This window comes from Musca autumnalis, unplaced genomic scaffold (genome assembly GCF_047663935.1).
Source record: "Musca autumnalis isolate F117 unplaced genomic scaffold, ASM4766393v1 scaffold_3, whole genome shotgun sequence".
Lineage (NCBI taxonomy): Eukaryota > Metazoa > Arthropoda > Insecta > Diptera > Muscidae > Musca > Musca autumnalis.
Window position 1 is genome coordinate 65,497,323 of NW_027411866.1, and position 21,034 is coordinate 65,518,356.

The 21,034-nt window shown below is 33.9% G+C and overlaps 1 protein-coding gene and 2 long non-coding RNA genes across 5 annotated transcripts in view; 2 read left to right on the forward strand and 1 right to left on the reverse strand.

Moving 5' to 3' along the window:
- LOC141399986 (uncharacterized) overlaps nt 1–21,034 on the forward strand; it is a 260,823-nt gene that overhangs the window by 59,002 nt on the left and 180,787 nt on the right. For all 3 annotated transcript variants that reach the window (XM_073979372.1, XM_073979373.1, XM_073979374.1), the window contains exon 3: nt 892–1,018. In XM_073979372.1, the coding sequence (XP_073835473.1) occupies nt 892–1,018 (127 nt within the window). The remainder of the gene's footprint in view (nt 1–891; nt 1,019–21,034) is intronic.
- Nucleotides 4,420–5,866, forward strand: LOC141398049 (uncharacterized). The gene is made up of 2 exons (XR_012411600.1): nt 4,420–4,525; nt 4,580–5,866. It is a non-coding gene; the product is annotated as an uncharacterized lncRNA (long non-coding RNA).
- Nucleotides 5,869–7,324, reverse strand: LOC141398048 (uncharacterized). The gene is made up of 2 exons (XR_012411599.1): nt 7,089–7,324; nt 5,869–7,028 (listed from the first exon to the last, which is right to left on the reverse strand). It is a non-coding gene; the product is annotated as an uncharacterized lncRNA (long non-coding RNA).

Below are 21,034 nucleotides of genomic sequence, written 5' to 3' on the forward strand. Positions count from 1 at the left end.
ACGAACGAACAAAAATAATCCAGTTCCAATATCCAGTTCCAGGAACGTGGCTGCTTCGATGGAATGTAACCACAGATCCACTAGAGTAAGTTGAGTAGGTTTGGCGGGGCAGTCAAAAAGGTGCCGTGTGTTATGCGCTCTCCATTTATTCCAAGCTGTTTTGTCCTTGCTTCATATGTTAAAGGCGTTTTTATATAATGCCGCCAGTTAAGATTTCGCCATGTTCCCCAACAGCACTCCATTAAAAAACCGTCTTCTCATAAATTACCGCAAAAATGTTCGCAAATGTATAAAGTCAAAGTTTTGGAAATGTTAACAAGTTTTTCCGTTTTTGAAAAAATTGATGCCGATGCGCTTGTAGGGTTGTACAAACTGACTTATGTAACAACTGTTGCCTAACAACTGCTAATAAAATGTAACGAACGGAGTGCCTTTTTCATGACTCCGTTTGAACTGCATCCGGATGGTATTAAAATGTCAATCATAGGAATAGATGTCAAGCGTTGGATCGCATCCGAATGCGCATAAAATGTGGGGAATGGATTGCCTTTTCACGACTCCATTAGAACTGCATCAAAACGTGCCGTGAAAGAACTAGTCTACATTGCACTAATTCCAACTGATTTTGCTGGCTATTTTCCTATTTTGGCCTACAATCTCGAGGCTCAAAAAAGTGGGAAGGTCGGCCCACGTTTTGATATAAACTCACAGAAATTTCCCAGATTTCAGGCATTTCTAAGGTTCTAGCTACCTTATCCAACTAAAATGATATTTGGTATTTTGTCTTCTCCAGGGGTGCAAAATATGTATTTGTTTACTTTAATTAATAGACATTATCTGTACTTATTACACTTTTATCGTTTAATAATACTATTATATTTAATTTTACAGGAAAAAGATAATCCTGTTTCTTATATACTGCCGGAAAAACCATCACTTCATGAAATTCTGCTACATGAAAAGCACGACTTCGAAGCGAAGGTGATGAGAGCTGCAACAAGAAAGAAGTGGTTAAAAGGTAAGTGGTGAAATATATGTCTATACAGTCCTATTCTAAATGGGAATTTTTTCTTCAACCACATTTTTGCATTCTGAATACAATTTTCCCATATCCTCTCATTCTAAATGTAGTTCGAATTGATCCATAAAATATCGAAAGAAACCACTTTATCATTCCAAATCAATTTCAAAATAATTTTTTGGCTATAATTATTTAAATATATTGGAAAAAGATATATCAAATACAAATGTTACTACTTTTTCATTTTCGTAAAAAAACTTCAAATTTTTATTAGATGATAGTCCATATTTACTTTAGGCAACTTCCTTAAGCCTCACCTCTCTCTCCTTCAAACTGTCAATTGCCGCAAGGAAAATTGCCTAATATAAATATGGACATAAACTTTGTATTGAAAATCTCTTAGAGTTCTCATATAACGATTCAGCCGAATCGTTTTAAATGAAATGATATGGTAACATGGGGCGCTTTCGCCACGTTTTGACATATTATAAATGGTTATAATTATGATTTTAAACTATTATTTTTGAGAATTTACAAAATATCTAAAAAGCGAAGCCTCCTTTTACATGCATGGGGAATATTACTAGTCAAATTTTAACCGGTTGATTCGTTCCAGAGTTAGCTTGCGCGCCAGCTAGCCAGACAGACAGACTAACGGCAAAATCGACTCCAAATTGTCTGAAACATATTTCGTACCAACATACTTGGGGTCTAAAACCATTATTTCGACGAGACATATTTTTTTGGTAGTATCAATATACATCAGGAAAAATGCCTAAATTTGTCTTTTCCATTTCAAAAAAATCAAAAAAAAATTGTTTGATACTACATCTATGATTTTGGTACATATATTAAGAAAAAATCATCATTCCAAATCTATTTTCGTTACCGTTTTAATTATGCTAATTAAAAAAAATCTAAAAAAATCGCTGCTTAATATAGTAAGCTGATATATCCTATTATCGTTAACTGAATTCGCACTCTTTGCGATGATGCAAAAAAAGTCAAAAAGTTTCAATGGATTCGCGAAAAATTAAATTTGTTAAATAATTTCACGTATTTACAAATATATTTTTGAAACAATAGCGCTTATACTTACAAAAAAATATGTATATAAAAAAAATTATAGCAGCATCCAGACATTGTGAGAAATAAAATGAAACCTAAGTCGTGAAATTTGGAGCTATAGTACCCATGTTATTTGCAAAAATGTATGTTCTGTTTATAGTCTAGTGGTAAATATTTGTAGTGAATAAAATGAGTCTCCGTTAAGCAATGCAACAGACAACATCTCGCGGCGTTTCGTTTTTCGTTTCTCTAGGGTGTTTTGGCGCACTTTGTGATGAGACTAGGAGTCGTCTTATCATTTGGTGCCCCCACGTGATAGACTTGCGGTTTCAAAAAGGAAATTTGTGTGGTTAATTGGTGTTAAGTGTAGTGACGAAAAATTTAGTAAAAATTTACTGCGTTGGATTCATCCGCTATTTTAGAGACGTAATAGGTGCGTAGGTTCAAAAGAAAGCTCGTTAGGTTATCCGTCATCTGAGTTAAAAGGCGCACAGTCGAAGCAAAGTGACAAAAATATGGCTCGCAAAAATGAATTTTGAACAATTCATCCAACATCAAAGGATGTTGGGCGAGTATATAGTGTCTATTTATTTACAAATGAGCAAAATTGCTCAAAATAATAGTGTAGCCAAGGGGACTAGAGAAAATTGATCAGAAATCGAAAATTCCTTCATGGAAGCAAGAAGGAATTTTTTAGATAATCAGGAGAAACTCCATCATGGAAAAATTCCATACCATCACAGTTTATTCGCATTAGGACTGTATACGAAATTGAAAAAGCATTTGGCGGGATGGGCAGATAGTCCGGTCAAAATAGACATGCGTATAAGGAGGAAATAGCAAAAATTCCCACAAAGCTGAATTTTGGTGGAGAGCTAGGATTAGCCATTAGAAGCAACGTCCTAAAAGTCCCCTTCGGTCCCATGTGTGCAAAACAAGTTATTCGGGGTCAAAGGTCATTTTCTCAAAAACTGTAAGACTTAGCAAAAGCCGGCTAAAGTAAAAGTTGTAGATTTAATAATTGTCTACAAGAGTGGTCTTTATGATTCTTAAAAAAGGCTTACCATTTTGGAGATATCGCCATCTAAAGGTCAAATAAAAAATTAGCCGCTCAAGTACATTATGAAACGAACCGGTTAAGGTAACGACACTATGTGTTAGAGTCTTCCATAAGTTTTCAAACGATATCAACTTTGCAGTAATCGGGTTAGACTCGGTTTTTACATTTGGCCTTTCGGGTCGAATAACCGGCGAACCGGATCCGCAATAGTTGAAAATTATTGAAAAAAATCGGAGAGTTTTCGTTGGGGTCGTTCCCGTTGGGCTTTCGATTATACATGTGGGTTAAATGGGCTATTTTTGCATAAAATAACTCTAACATTGAATAACTCTACTAAACACGCTCCGATTTTGTTGAAATTTTTTTTAGAGGATAGCTATACTTTCGCTCTTCAAGAAAATATATATATTTTTTTGGGACAGACCGGATTACTTCGTTTATTTTAGCCGGTTCGTCTGAATATGTGCATATTTCCCTTATAAGTGCATAAAAATCATGTGTTTTTTAGAACAGCTATATCTAAAGAATGGTTCCTTCTAGGAAAAAATTATAAAGATCAAACTTGTAGACAATTTCTGTCTACAATATTTGCTTTAGTCACTTTTTGATTAGATCAACCGTTTTCAAGAAATAAATCCGAAAACCTAAAAACCCTTAATATTTGACCTTTGACCCCGAATAATTTTTTTTTGCACACATGGGATCGATGGGGACTTTTAGGACGTTGCTTCTAACGACAAACCCTAGCTCTCCACCAAAATTCAGCTCTGTGGGAATTTTTGCTATTTCAATGTCTATTTTGACCGGACTAAGATGTTTACCCATTGAATGTCCTCTTTTAATTTGCAGAGCTGAGGTGAGCAGCTTAAGTTCACCGGAGAACTATGAAAATATTTGTTCTCCAACTCTTACAGATGAAGTCAGTCACCAGCTAGGATTGACTTTGGAAGAGTTACAGGAAGAGATAAACTAAGATAGAAGCTATCTTGTCAGAAAATACCCATTTTTAGGTTTTGACTTAATAGAGAATCAGAAGATATTGACTTTGCCACCTAATATGCTGTTTATACTATAGCTTTTTGCAGGGTTAACCCTCATTATCAGGATTTATGAGCTTAATCCGGTCAACTTCATCAAGATTTACCACACAAATTTAAATCTTCTCATGACCGGATTTGTTTGAGATCCTGCATCAAATCTTGATACTAATTTCATACAATGCTGTTTTTGTACAAAAAAATGCAACTCGTTCCCCATAGTACGAAAAGTTGCAAGTGTTATCCCAAGTTATTTGTTTACATTTTGTTCCTTTGTCAAACTAAATGAAATTTTAGAATATTGGATTAAAAATAAAAATTGGATAAATTCGCAAAAAGGTAAGTAAATATTGATTTGAATAACAACATAAAATAACAATTCCATTTTTTCAGGGAAAGTCTACACGCATAACATAAAAGAAAGTTGTCAACAAACAGCGACTACGACATTCAACAACTAGCAGAAACTACTGAACCAAAACAGGCCGAGCGACGTCATGGTAGCTGTTGAGGATATAACCAAGCGAAGGATATAGTGTAATTATATTTGTGTACGCAAACAAGAAGTCCAAAACCAGTAGAGTGAAACAGGAAGTTCCCAAAGGCTGGGTAATATCTCCGGAACTATTTAACCTCTACCTTTCCTAAATTCCACACCCTCCACACGGCATAGAAATCGTAATGCATGCGAATGATTGTACAATCTTGGCTTCGGGTCCTATTGATGATGACATATGTGCAGTTCTTACATCTGAGGAATATGAAAATATCAGCCACGAAATCCGCAGTTCACCACTTCGACGACTGAAATGAATTCCACTGAACATATTGGTCGATGGTGTCCTGATTTCGACAACTAACTACCCTAAAATATTGGCTGTAACGTTCGATATCATGTTTAAGCCCTCCGCGCAGTTATTTGCGATAGGATCAAAAGTAGGAACAAGGTGCTCAAAAAAGAAAAATTGTTGTCCTCTTACAAATCATCAGCATAACGCTTGGGTGTTATCAAAGTGAGCATCCCTGCCACGATTTAATGGACAGGCTTCTTCCACCCAGGCACGTCGGGAAAGATCTTCTAGATCATGAGGTCCAAGGTGCAAACGGGAACTTCTATATCAACGAGCATATCAGGCATGCTTGGAGAGCATTCATATTAATGCAGTCGCGCAGGCAGTAGAAGAACTCTAGCGATGCGGCTGCGTGAATTCGTATGGGGCACGAATTGATTCCTGATTCTTTATGGACGCAACTAGTTCAGGTTGCAGAATTTCTGATACAGAATCAGATAACTGGTTCTAGAGACTCTGAAAAATCGGAATATCAGGAATGTCACGGAAACGAATTCCGATCCAATGTGGAATTGATTTCCGTAGCTTCTTCAGAAAACCAATAACGAAGAATTTTTTGGAATGAAACCACTTTTGATTTTTCAAGCGGAATTGTATATTTATTTTTTCTAATTTGTGACTTTTAAACACTTAGAAATAAATAATAAAAATGTTGTTTTATTAATAAATTTACATTTAATTTCATATTTAAACTAAATAATGATGTTTCCCGATTTCACCAACAATTCGATCGGAATCTGAAGAAGCTAAAACAAAAACGATAGAATCTGTGACATGCCTGTCTGTATCTGCAACAAACATTTGAAATAAATAAATATTTTTTCAATGATATCTATTTTTGCGTTTTTTATTATTTATAGCAAGAGGTAAATGTAAAAAGATGAGATTTAGATGCTGATATAACATAAGGTTTGTTATTAATACCGCTTTAGTATCGATTATCTAGGCATCATCAACGTCCAACAATTCATGTCCTGTCTTGTATCTTCCGAAACGTCAGTTGCTTTGTATTCATGCATGAAACTAGGAGCTTTTAGGTCGAGTTCCATACTAGAGAAATTTTATGAAATTGCAGTAGTGGGGAACTCCTAGTTTCATGCACGAATACAAAGCAACTGACGTTTCGGAAGACACCCAGTATGACAGTATGACATCATTTTATATCAAAACTGATGTTGATGGTGATTAAAATTGAAGATTCACTAGATCAACCCCAGATGGTTGCATTGAATATACACCGTTTAGCTGTTGTAGCCAAAATCGTCTGTTAAAGTGGGACCTGCAGCAAACGGAAAATGCCAAGTTTATGGAGAAACTCAAAAAATTAGATAGAATGACGATCTCCAGTGGATTTCAAATATCAAATTCATAGCGTATTCGTCAAATGAAACCCAATGGGTTTATGACATATATGAAATGGAATAGACATTTAAAATTGAGCGGATTTCACGTATTATAAGCTACTAACGGAAGAGGGTTACATTAGCTGACTATATTTTTTTCTTTTTAAAGGTTGTTGCATACTAAGATCAAACGGACTTTATTCAATGCAATCCTCTGGGTTGATCTGTGGCATCTTGAACATCGCTTCTAGTGGTTTATTATCTAGTTTGGAAAAGTCTTCTTTCCATAATCCTTGTACACTCTTCCTCTTTATTCCGATTCCAGTGAATGAATGAATAGTAACTCCATATGCCGCACACTTTTTTCGGTCTGGATATCGGTTCCTTGCGAATTTTGCATGCATGGGCAATAGAATATGCTGCAGCTCTTTTGTGCGAAGCATTGCTGCAAGATGGTAGTAATCTCTGTCGTACTTCCAACACACTTGACGGACATCTTCCATTTATCATATTATATTTCATTTCTTGTGAATATCTGATGGCTGCGGCTATATGGTATTACATTCTGGTGCTGACAAAAACTTTGTTTTCCGAGAATTTTCCAATAGTTGACCCAAAGCTATTCATTCAATATTGGCATTAGTATAGCTAGAAAAGTTTAAATTTCTTGGTCACAACTAGGGTTATATCCTCTTTCAGGAAACTCACAAAATGTTTCTTTGGTATGTTCGCCTTTTTATTCGGCTATGGCTTGGACGATAATCTTTTATCCAACATCTTCTATTTGGAGAAGAATTCATGGTAGGTGTGAATCACATTTACGCGTTCTTTTAGATGGGATTCCCGTCGTATATTTATTTTCTAATTTTTCATTTATTTCATTGAATTTATGTTGATTTCTTTATGTTTTTCTATTTTGTATGTATACACAAAATCAGCTGTCTGCTGTCATTTGTATCTTCAAAAAAGGTATATATAAACGGTATAGATTAACCCACTGGATCTTTTAATCCCACTGGGTTAATCTTCAATAGTATAAACGCCCTATAAGAGGGTAAACATTAAAAACGATTATAAAGAAATCAATGGGAAATGGGTTCCCAAGTTATCTATCAATCAGGTACATAGTAAGTCGATTAGGAAAATTTAACGTAAGATTATTCCTGAGTATAATATAGTCAAGAATGAAGTGAGGTTTCCAGGTAGTATAGGGATTCAACAGGGAAATGTTGGAGAAACTATGGAAACTAAAAATGAAATCGCTCGCATTGTGTGCGGAAGTTTGAAATTAAATTAAATCAACTATTGGCTGAAAACGAAACATTAAAAAATAAATTGAGTGGAAAATCAAGGACTGCCGACTTGCTGAAGAAAAGGCTCGTTTGTATAAGTCACGAGCTGGAGACCTTAACGCTAAATACGATGCTGCAAATGCTGATCGTAGAAAAGCCGTTGACGACTTGAATAATTTGCAAAAGAGATTGGTGTTTCTACGCAATCAATTGTATGATGCTAATAAACAGTTGGAACAGTTGAAGCACTGATCCGTGCTGACTTGCAAAACGAAATTAAGAGTCTGCGTGAAGAACTTGCATTTAAGGTAGAAAGTAATTTGCTAGAAATTCATGAAATGCGGCTTCGTCTCTCTGAACAATATGAGTCGAAATTCAAGCAATCGTTACCAGAGTTGCGTCAACAACACGAGGAAAATTGCGTGCTAGTCGTGATGAAATTGAAATCAGATATAGGCAAGTGAATGAGAATCTTCAACCCGCATTCAATCGTTAGTCCTGTGCTGTTTCAAGTGAAATCGAAGAATTATGCGCCACTCGTACGCATGTTAATGGCTTGAAAAGTCGTGCATCTAACTGATGCTAGCAGTGTTTCAGGTTTTCCTGTACGAGAGAAAATGGATATACCACGTATTTCATCGGGGGAAAGGAAGTCCTCATCCAAACTGGTTGCTGAAGGTGTTGGGTGTCATCACCTATAATTAAGTCATTATAATTCTTTATATTTTTTATTATTAACTTAGAAACTATGTAATGCCTTCAGTAGTTTTAAAATGAAAGTATTTGAAAATGTAAAATATAATATTATGTTAATGATTATGATAATAGTCCTATTTTATAAAAGATATACATAAATACATAATTTATTGTTAAAAGATTAAAATACTTTAAGAACAAAAGAGTGCTCAGTTTTGCATCTAAACTATTTTATGTAAATGGAGTCAGATAAATAGCAAGCAAGAAAATGTTCAATGACGGACCTGCCCTACCTGTTAAAAGATTAGGATCTTTTAAGGCGGGGAGTATGGGGGGAGTAATTTTGTAGAAAACTCTTTTTCTGTGTAAATGGAGTCAGGCCAATTTATTTTTAATGAATCTTTTTTTAAACATAGCAACTTTCGGTCATAAAATAATGTAACAAATGTTTTTTTTTTTTTGTTTTGTGTTTTTTTTTTTTTTGAGTTGGTGCACATTGTGATGCGACGAGGAGTCCGTCGCATCATATTCTTTATGAGAAAAGCTACAACTTTGCCTCTGAGATAATATCAAATTTGATCCCTTTTTACATCAAAGCCTTAAACTTTTGGAGGCCTGTAACCGCGAAAGTGTATGAGATAGAGAAAAACGGCGAGATACGTGTATTCTCTTTTTTGGCCTTCAAGCATGTAAAAACAGCTTGTTCGCGGGGAAATTGCAAAGAAAATTGTATAATTAATTTTAATGTAGTTACAGAATACAATGCAAACATTTTTGTTTTAATAACGCACTGATGAAGAAGTATTTGGAGTTCTGGTTATTTTGCTGCTGTATGGCCATCAACATATTTTTGTTTTGGTGCGTATGTCGATGAGCATTTTTGCCGAAAACAAGAAGAAAAACGTTGGTGTTGCTGGCTTGTTCCATACTATTTGCGAAGCTGTTCTCCGTTGAGTATGTATACGCACTCATATTATTGTTGCTACTTCAGTTTCCCTGTTGTTGCTGCTCCTCATATTTTATTGCTGATTCTGTAGCTCTCCCATAAGAACGTTAAAAACTTGGGTTTGGGCGTCGGGCTAGTAACCCTCCCCTAGAAAAAACAGCATACTATGAAAAAACGTAAGAAAAGAAAAACAACCCCCTCTAAAGTTGACGAACCCCGCAAACGTTTTAAGGACCATGATCTGCACCTGGAATGTTCGCACTCTTTATAGAGAAGGTGCAGTCTTCGCATGGCACAGTGTTCGATTTTCGAAAAAACCTGGCCAAAAATCGAAAATTTTTTTTTATCAATTTACACTAAAAAGGGTCAGATATTGTTAATAGGATCCCAGTGCGTGTAGTTATAAAAAATATATACATTTCTTGTTTAATAAGTGGATATAAAACTAGGTCAAAGTGATCCTATTTGGATTTTTTTTTTAATATTTAAGATGTTTATAAATCTATGATAATATTCGAAATAAACAACGGTTATTAAAAATTTTCTTTTCGTAATTGTAATGAAAGGTATGTGAAACGTATTTATGACGTTCAGTGTCGCCAATGAATTGTGCGTTCTTAAATAATTGATGTCCGTACTTGTTAATTTTTTTAAGATCAATTTTCACAAAAAAATCATGAAAATAGTTATGAGTAAGATCGAGTTGGGCTGTGTAACTTTTCATTTCATAAAAAGGGAAGAGTTTTTTACCAATTTCCATCGAAACATCCTGCACATTTTTGCACTTTTCGTTTTTATGTGATATTCAATTTCAATTCATTTATTCATCCATACGATTTCATATTTTACAAATTTGTATGTATACATGTTTCGAGACTTACAATATATATGTATTCCAACAATTTATTCCGTTATATTACTAAGTTATATTTCTGTTTATCTAAACATTAATTTGTTTTAATCAGGCAAAAATTGGGAAAAAAACCTTATTTGATTATTTATATAAATAGTTTAAACATTTTGGGAAATTTATGTTTATAAATAGATTATGACGTCATAATCTATTATAGAACATATTTCCCAGTTAGTGAGTTATATTTAATAAAAAATAGCTTATATTAATTCTATACATTCTCTTAATATATCATAATAAGATTCTCTGACGTTGTTATAAAAGTTTGAGTTTTGTCTATTTATGAACTCTGAAAAGAATTCGTAACCCGTTTCGTTGTGTAGTGCATGTGTGGAATATCTCCAGTGTTTATTATTTATAATTTTTAAACATTTATTTTGTATAATTTTTAACATGACACTTGGCAGCTTTGTGCCACACTGGAGAAGCGAATGATAAAATAGGTCTTATGACACATTTGAATAATAAATTTTTATTTGTAAAATTAAGATATGATCTTCTATTTAGGAAAGGCCAGAGAGATCGAAATGCTTTTACAGCTTTATCACATACGTTATAAATATGCTTTTTAAATAATAGTTTATGATCTAAAGTTACTCCGAGATATTTTACATCTGTTTGAATTTGTATTATACTGCCATTGAACATAAGTTGACGGTGTGGATTTCTTTTGGGGGACTTATTAAAGGGGAAAATTATGGCCTGAGTCTTTTCTTCATTAATTTTGATTTTCCACTGGGAGAAATATTTATAGCACGCATCTAGACTCCGTTCCATTTTCTTTAAGAGAGCGCTTGTCAATTTGCTACTCGCAATTAATGCTGTGTCATCTGCATATAACGCAATATCGAACATTTTGTTTAGTTTGAAATCGGAAGTGTATAAGGAGTATAAGATTGGAGACAGAATTGATCCTTGTGGCAGACCTGCAGGGATATTCTTTGTAGAGGAATATGTGCCATTCACTGAGATGCAGAAACTTCTATTCTTTAAAAAGTTTTCTATGATTTTACTTAAGTACTTTGGCAAATTCATAGTAATAAGCTTATAAAGCAGGCCGTCGTGCCATACCGTATCGAAAGCTTTTTCTATGTCCAGTAATATGATGCCAGTCGATTTTCGATTTCTTTTGTTTCTGAGGATTTTATTTTGAATCCTTTTAATCTGATGTACGGTGCTGTGGCCTTTTTTAAATCCAAATTGTTCGCGGCTTATAAGATTGTTATCGACAACAAACTCATTAATTCTTCGATAAATACATTTTTCATAAAGTTTTCCCAGGTTGCTAAGCAGACTTATTGGTCGATAGCTTCCTGGGAGTGTTTTGGGCTTTGACTTTTTATGGACAGGAACAATTTTTGCACATTTAAATGCTGATGGGAAATAATTCAGCCGTAAAGAGCTGTTAAATATATTCATAAGCTTCCTGATAGCTTGCTGAGGTAAATTTTTTAGTAATATGTTCGGTATGTTATCCAAACCAGGGGATTTTGTTGTTTTGACTTGGGACAGCAGGTAGGTCAACTCATTTTCTGTGATATATTCGATATCCTCTGTGTTAGTAGGTTCCGATTTCAAATGTAATACCTTTCTTATTATATTTGATTCGTGAGGATGAGTGTAGTTGATTGTTAAGGCATGCGAGCTTGAAAACGTATTCGCCAAACATTCCGCCTTCTCTGAATTCGATATAAGCTTTTCATTATCAATTTCGAAGGGAGGAATTTGAGATTTTCTTTTACCCCTAAAACTTCTGCTTATGTCCCAAAATTTCTTGTCACCAGGTTTCATATTGTAAAGCATGTCGGACCATTTACGATTTCGCATGGTGATTATCCTTCTATTAATTAATCTGTTTAGAAAATTGTGACATTGTCTGTATATCGATTTAAGATCAGGGTTACCCGTACGCTGTTCTTTCGTTTTAAATTTATTCCTTTCTCTCAGGTTCTGTAAGATGCTAGGAGGGAGGGTAGACGAACGAAAATTCTGTTTTGTTGGTGTAGCCATGTCCCTAGCAGACAGAATAATATTTATGAAAATATTTATTTCGTTGTCGATATCTTCGGTTGAGTTGCAGTTTTGAATAGGTAAATTATAATGTCTGGAAATTTCCTGTTTAAAAAGTGTCCAATTACATTGTTTGTAGTTGAGAGTTCTCTGATCGATTGCATTAATGTTATTACATTGGACTGTGCATATGACCGGCAGATGATCTGATGGTATTACATAGTCAAAAGTTCATAGTCGCATATCTAATGAAGAGTTGCTTAGCATAATGTCAACCGTCGATGTATTACCACTTCTTTGGTGAGGGTATAGAGTTGGGCTATTGGGGTAGTAAACAAAAAAGTTTCGACTTTGTTGCAGGTCATTTAATACAGCACCTGCAGTATTGTTTCTTTGACAGTTCCAGGAGGTATGCTTAGCATTTAGATCACCAAATAGTATGAACTCAGAATTAATTGAAGTTAATTCTATTAAATCTTGTTTAAAATGCACGGTATATCTGGGACAATAAGCGGAGGTAAAAACTATCCGTCTCTGGTTGATCGCAATTTCGATTGAAATATTTTCAATGTCTTTTGTTTTAATTAATGGTAGTAATGTGTGTTCAACAGACTTGTGAACCAGAATTGCTACCCCTCCCCCTCTGGAAGACGACCTATCATTTCTGTAAATCGTATAATTGCAAAAGTATGGTTTATGGTTTTCATTAAAGAATGTTTCGTTTAAAGAGACTGCATGTATTTTGTTCTCTTCGAGTAAAAATTCAGATTGTCTAAGAGTAGAGTAATTTGTGATTCCATTACAATTCCAATGGAGAATTCTGAATTGGTCATTACTTGATGTCGTACGCATGTTTAACCATGGACATTACGACATGTATTTGTTGTACTTTGGTTGTACATTTACTAAGCTCGTCAAGAGCTGAGGTGAAAATATCAAACAATTCGTCTATGTTGAAGAGATTATTTGGAGGCGAGTCTCTCGCTTGACTGGCATACGTACGTTGTTCCATGTTGTTGGTGCGACTGAAACCAATGAGATTCCCGTTAGAGGTGAATTCATTTTGACGAACATGTGTAGTTCTACTCTTGTTAGGTATCACTTTCTTATTTTTGTTTGTGGCTTTCTCTCTTATTTCTAAATAGAGAGCTCGGTATGGGCAATTAACGTCATTGGCTGAATGATCACTTCTTTCATTGCCATTCTTCTTGCAGTTGTAACAAGAGAACACTGCTGGCCTTTTCTCATTTTTATTGAACGGACAGTCGTTCGTGTGATGATCGTCTGCGCAGATCATGCATGCCGGGCGTCTACTACAATGCTCGCCCCCATGCCCATACATGAGGCAGTTCCAGCATTGTGTTGGTCTGTTCTTTTGTTTGGGTCTCTGCTTCTTCCACCAAACGCAAACACTGTCAATAGTTTTTATATTTTGCAAGCAAGCTGGGCTGAAATTTTTTCGTGCAAACTGTACTTTATAAATTGCATCATGTACAGTACTGAATTTAGTGATAACCTCGGTAACAGACGTTGGTGTGATATTGTAGCTCTTAATGTCTTCAATAATAACATCAGTTGACATTTTCGGCAAGCCGTGAAGAAATACGGTGTATAAACGATTTTCTCTAGAGTTAAAGGAATGAAACTCTATTTTATTCTCAAGTAGTGCTTTTTTGCAGAACTCATATTTTTCAAAATCTACAGGAAAAATTTTTGTTCCTATAGATGTGCGTTCTTTAATAATTGATGTCCGTACACATTTTTGCACTTTTCGTTTTTATGTGATATTTTGTCTTTCAGGTACATGAAGAAAAGACAAAATTTGTTAGTTTTCCATCGAAAAAAAATTTAAAATTTTTTTTAAGCTACATGAAAAATTTTTGGTACATGGATTGAGAAAACATTCCCTTTCTCAAATCTGTTCGAGATACTAATTTCGGTTATTGCGCGCAAAAGTTATGGCGGTTTCAATTCTGATAATAAGAAAAAAATCTTAAAAGAACGCTACTCATTATATTGAGAAACAGTGTTAACTAATGGCTTCCTACGTACTATATGATTACTGAGGTGCCATAACTTTAGTAAAAAAAATTGTAAATTTCGCGGAAAATCAGAAAGAATAAAAAAAGTTTAGTTTGCAACTTGTTTTAATAAAATTCAACCTGTTCATGCATCCTTAAAATATTTAAAAAATATGAGCGTAATTTAAATATCGCGAAGATTCAAATGGAACCAAAATTGTTCAAATCTGTTTAGCGGTTAGCATACTATAGCAAAAACAAAAACCGTATTGGGCAAATTTAAAAAAAGAAAAAAATATATTTTCCAATGTAGTTTTTGAGTTAGTTGACGAAAATATAGGAAAAATAGGTCGGAGTTCTTCATCTATTTTGGGTAAAATTAACGCAAAAACGCACATTTGTTATTGTAATCACTTCAGAATGCATGCTTACACCTTTCATATAAATGTTGGGTTCCTTTAAATAGGGAATAATTTGGAAGGAAAACTGTATCAGGTAATATACATTTTGAAATGCGTGAAAATCGCGAAATCCTTAAAACCGCTTTATGTGCATGCGTTTTCCGAATACAACAAATTGTTGACTTTTCATTTATATACCTTTAACAAGATTTACTTTGGCGGCTGCGATGTAGCATCGTTCATGTGACCGTGTTTTATGGACGGGTTTATACTTTCATATAAGTATATAAACTCTGCTGGATTTCATAGTAAATATATTTTTAATTAAGAAGGCTTTGGAAGTTTCTTACGTCATAAAAGTTTTCGTTCTGAAAAAAATATTAGGGATTCGATTTTGAATATTGAAACTAAACATAACAAAATTAAGAAAAATTTTCAAAATAAAAATACCTATCATATCCTTTTATTCGATGATGTCTTGCGGTTAACCCTCAATTTCCATAAAGCTGAAAATCTACGAAAGTGTGATCAAATGACTCTGTGCTGATTTCCTGATAATTTTAAATTGTGAAAATTTAATCTGAAGAAGCATATATTTGAACGGTCCATTCAAGTTCAATTCCTAAATAAAATCTAAAGGCACTATAAATTTGTGTGACAGTTCAAGAATCAATAATTTATTAGAAGAAAAATTTTCCAAAGAAGTATGACATCTACGAAGGATTAACTTTGAAACGAATCAGAAGTCTTCATATACATTCTGCAGTTCCTACATTAAGATCCTGATTTCATTTTTTTTCATTGTATCGATTTCTGTAAAAACACTGTTAATTTGTCAAAGAAGTTAATGTTGCAGCAAGATCAACAAGCGCTTGTCGAAGCTACGGATTATAATTGTAAGTAATTTAATCATTCATACATTTTACCGTTTATAAGTAACATATATAACTATAACATTAATTACGCTACATAACCCTTATGTTATTTATTTTACATTGACTTAAATGGAATTAAATAGAATGTTCCACGCTCTTCCAGCTTTTACATTTACCTGTACATTTTATACCAATTTTCATGTTTGTTTTATGTACATAGTTTTTTTTAAATATAAAATGATCAGAAATTAAAACAAAATCTTATTCAGTTGAAATCATAAAGTAGTGCCACGAAATTGAAGGCATGACCATTTAGAATGATTAGTGGGCTGACAGAAACATAGTCGGCATGGTTGGGTGGGATAACCGACATTTCGGTAGAATCAACAACACCTGTGATTCTAATGATCATTTATATTAGCTTGGTTCATCATTGCGTATGATTAATATATTGCTACCAAAAATTTTAATTTTTCTGTAACCGGTTGGGACAATTTCTTCTGACAAGAACACCCCCAAAGCCCTGAGCACGGTCGGATATAAAGGTAGCATTAGTCAGAAGAAATAGTGTCTGGTGAGGACCGTTACATAAAATAAAATGTAACGATACTTACAAGACCCCATTCCTTCGTGACCTATGCTACCAATTAATCCGGCCGTGCTCAGGGCTTGGGGGGTGTTCTTGTCTAAAGGAATAGGCCTCAACCAGTTACAATAAAATTAAAATTTTTGGTAGCTAAATATTATAACATACAATCGCGATGGCCATTGCCAGTATAAAGGAATTATTGATATGGATTGGAATCTAGATGTTACAGAATCATTGTCGGACTTCCCACCCAGGCATGCCGACTGTGTTTCTGTCAGCCCACAAGCACTCTAAATGCCTATGCCTTCAATTTCGTGGCACTACTTTATGATTTCAACTGAATAAGATTTTGTTTTAATTTCTGATCATTTTATATTTAGAAAAAAATATGTACATAAAACAAACATGAAAATTGGTACAAAATGTACAGGTAAATGTAAAAGCTGGAAGAGCGTGGAACATTCTATTTAATTCCATTTAAGTCAATGTAAAAGAAATAACATAAGGATTATGTAGCGTAATTAATGTTATAGTTATATATGTTACTTATAAACGGTAAAGTGTATGAATGATTAAATTACTTACAATTATATTCCGTAGCTTCGTCGACAAGCGCTTGTTGATCTTGCTGCAACATTAACTTTTTTGATAAATTAATAGTGTTTTTACAGAAATCGATATAATCAAAAAAAAAATGAAATCAGGATCTTAATGTAGGAACTGCAGAATGTATACGAAGACTTCGTATTCAAATTCGAACAAAATATATATACCATCTCTTTGAACTGATTCGTTTCAAAGTTAATCCTTCGTAGATGTCATACTTCTTTGGAAATTTTTTTTCTAATAAATAATTGATTCTGGAACTGTCACACAAATTTATAGTTGCCTTTAGATTTTATTTAGGAATTGAACTTGAATGGACCGTTCAAAAATATGCTTCTTCAGATTAAATTTTCACAATTTAAAATTATCAGGAAATCAGCACAGAGACATTTGATCACACTTTCGTAGATTTTCAGCTTTATGGAAATTGAGGGTTAACCGCAAGACATCATCGAATAAAAGGATAATTTACACAAATCCGAAATGGGAACTTTGGCGGTTAAAGAATTTATTTCTCAAATATGATATGTATTTTTATTTTGAAATTTTTTCTTAATTTTGTTATGTTTAGTTTCAATATTCAAAATCGAATCCCTCATATTTTTTTTCAGAACGAAAACTTTTATGACGTAGGAAACTTCCAAAGCCTTCTTAATTAAAAATATATTTACTATGAAATCCAGCAGAGTTTGTATACTTATGTATATGAAAGTATAAACCCGTCCATAAAACACGGTCACATTCAAAACACTGTATAATGCTTATAATTTGCACAAAGTGCATACACTTTTTATGCGCATCCGATTTCGCTATCAGCAGTGAAAAAATACGTCGATCTAAACTTATTTTAGTAAAATCCATCAAGAATCGTGGATGCAGCATCACACAGTATTTTTGGGATAAATCGGATACAGTTCCCATGCCACTAAATTTTCAAACCGCTGTTTCCGCAAAAACGCGAGTGGCGGTTTCTTAACTGAAAAAGAAACGTTCCACAGAAAACCTGAATTAATCCGCCATATGTTGAAAAACATTTTTCGCAAATTTTTCAATTTTTGCAGTAGCCTTTCCGCCTTCTAGTGAAAGGATTTTTAAGATCTATGGTTTATATGATCCGGATCTTCGAAAAACTAAATTTTTTGACTTTTCCTCATATACATGTAGCAGTCTGTTCAGGAGTGTATTACAATATTAATATCATATATTGTATACATTCTAGAATATTCCATACCATAGCGTTGGCAAATATGTCAATTTATAAGATAAATAAATCAGTTTTAAAAAATATGTCGATTGAAACAGACGTGTTTCAAGTATTACGGACTACTTACAGATTTTCGTGATTCAAAATGACAGAAAATAGTATAGAGTGCACTCGGCATGAAATTTTCAATGCATTGTTTCAACAATTTCATTTACAACTAAATGAGAAAATCAAGATCTTGGAGAAATATCTCTCTCAGAAAGGAAAACGTTCACTTATAATACGATCAGATCAAAAAAATGAATTGAAAGTCCTACTGCACACCATAGAAAAAAAATGGACGGAAAGCTATAGAATAACTGAACGTTTTTTTACAAACAATGGAAAATGGTTCCAAAAAGTAATAACATTCCAGGTATGCATCAAGTAAACTTGTCAATTAAGAGTTAAGCAATTGACTGTATTTATATAAACTTATAGATTCAGACACAACAAAAAAGGGGTCGACCTTCTAAAGAATTTGAAAAAGCGAGTGAAAGAACCAAACGTAGAGTCACAAAAGATTTACGGGATTCACATAGCGTATCGGAACTAGTGTTTGCAACGCAGATGACCTTACGCGCAAATGGAGCCTCCAAAGCTGCAAATGTTCTGAAGGACATCACGAATGCATCACCTAATCGAGCTTCCAAATATCTATCTGCTTTCAAATCAGTATCTCTACCGCAGCCAACAGAAATTTCTGGTGATCTTGCACTTTCCGATGTTATTCAAGGTAAAATGACGGCACATACATATCGAATTATAAGAAAACGGGAATCGCAAAATAGGACTCATGTTTATCCCCCATACCAAAAAGTAATGGAGGCAAAAAGTCGTTGTTATCCACCGGGAATCACAGTAAGTGAAACTAAAGCAGAAGTTCCCTTACAGTCTCTATTGAATCATATTTCAGTCTCTATTGAATCATATTTAATTGTACAAAATGATGTTATCCATACATGATAAAGTTTATAACTTATTATTAACTGTAAAATACGGATTTGACGGTTCTTCCGGCCAAAGTCAATACAAGCAAAAATTTGAAGACGAAAATGCGTCGGACGGCAGCATACTTTTGTCATCGCTTGTACCACTAAGACTGTCCGAAATTGATAACCAAAATTCAATAAATTGGCAAAACCCAAAACAGTCGTCTACTCGTTATTGCAGTCCAATAAAGGTGGAATATGTTCGTGAAGATCAAAATTCGATTATTCAAGAGCAAATGTATATCGATCTTGTTCCATATTCTACTCACATAAACGGAAAAGATATAATAATTATTATATATATTATTATAAAAATACAAATTACTTTTTACCATGATTGATGGCAAAATTCGTAATAATGTAACTCTTACGAAGTCAAACTTGCGTTGCTATCTGTGTAACGCTACGTCTAAACAGTTCAATAAATTGGACGAAGTTTTAGCTTTGCCAGTTGAGGAATCAAATTTGCGCTTTGGTTTAGCCACATTACATGCTTGGATCCATTTTATGGAATATTTTTTGCATTTGGGATATAAATTAGCAAACAAAAAGTGGCAAGCCCGCTCAAAAGAAGATAAAAAAGATTGGAAGAAAAAAAAAACGGGAAATACAAAAGAGTTTCAAACAGAATTTCGGGTTATTATTGACACGCCAAAAGTTGGAGGGTTCGGAAACAGTAATGATGGTAACACGGCCCGAAGGTTCTTTACCGATTCGGAGAAATCTGCGGAAATTTTAGGTTTAGATGCCGAATGCCTTAACCGAGCACACGTTATAATGCAAGTTTTATCTTGTGGTTTCGCAGTAGATATAAATCTTTTTAAGCAGTATTGCTTGGATACTGCAACATTATTAATAAACACGTATCCGTGGTATTACATGCCCACATCAATTCATGAAGTACTCATCCATGGTTTTCTCATTATTGAGTGGGCACCACTGCCCATCGGTCACCTTTCCGAAGAAGCTCAGGAGTCCAGGAATAAGGATATTAAGAAATATCGGGAAAACTTTTTTCGAAAATCTTCTAGAATAAACACAATGACAGATATAATGAATTGGTTACTTGTATCCTCAGATCCTCTCATTTCAAGTCTGCGTTCAAACCCTCCAAAAAGAAACAAAAAGCTATCCTCAGCTGCTATTAAATTATTATCTACTAACGTCATTGGGAATGCTGGATCATCAGACGAGTACGAGTCTGACAGCGAATAGTATTGACTTATTGTGTATATTTTAATAGTAAACGAAGCAATTACATATATATCATGTATGTACAGCTGTGTTCAAAATAATAGGAGTGCCCATACACAAAAAGGAATGGTCCAAAAAAACATGGTTAAACTTCTCCATTTTGGCTTATTTTGTATTTGGTTAACATTGTTGACATTGCAACTGTTATTTCATTAACAGAAATGTGGCAATATGTTTTAAATTATTTACTGTTTACACCAACATTATAAATCGTCTTAAAATTTTTTGTTCAAAAAAATAGGAGTGTGGAAGAAAAAGGAGAATAAAAATATTTTTATTTGAGTTTAGGACCAGAATTGACAATATTTTAGTTGTTAGTAGTGAATTTAATAGATTTGAAGGCTGTTTGAAAACAGAAAAGGCTTTTGGATGTGGCCACAATCAGGATATTGTTCTTCCAGCTATTTTCCTATAAGTTGAGCATTTATTGGGAAATCGATGGATTTTATAAACAAAAACTTTGTTGATTAGAGTTGTTTAACACTCTAGATGTTACCTCGAACAATACACAGTGATTGGTTCCCTATAAATTTGTGTAATTTGATCCTTGAGCCAAGCTTTAGCCAGTTTCCATTAGACCTTTATGTAAGGATTGACCGGAAAAGCGTATCTATAAGGCATTAATTCCTCGACCAAATAATGTATTAAGGCCCTTAGCATCTTAACTACACGCAGAACAATTATTTTGTTTATATTTGAAAAATTGGATGATTGGCAGATATGAGCCATTTTTCTACACGCTTTGTTAAAAAGCTAATTTTAAGGAAATTCTTCTGAAGTCGCCCTGCGAATATATTTCTTAGGTTTTGCATCGTA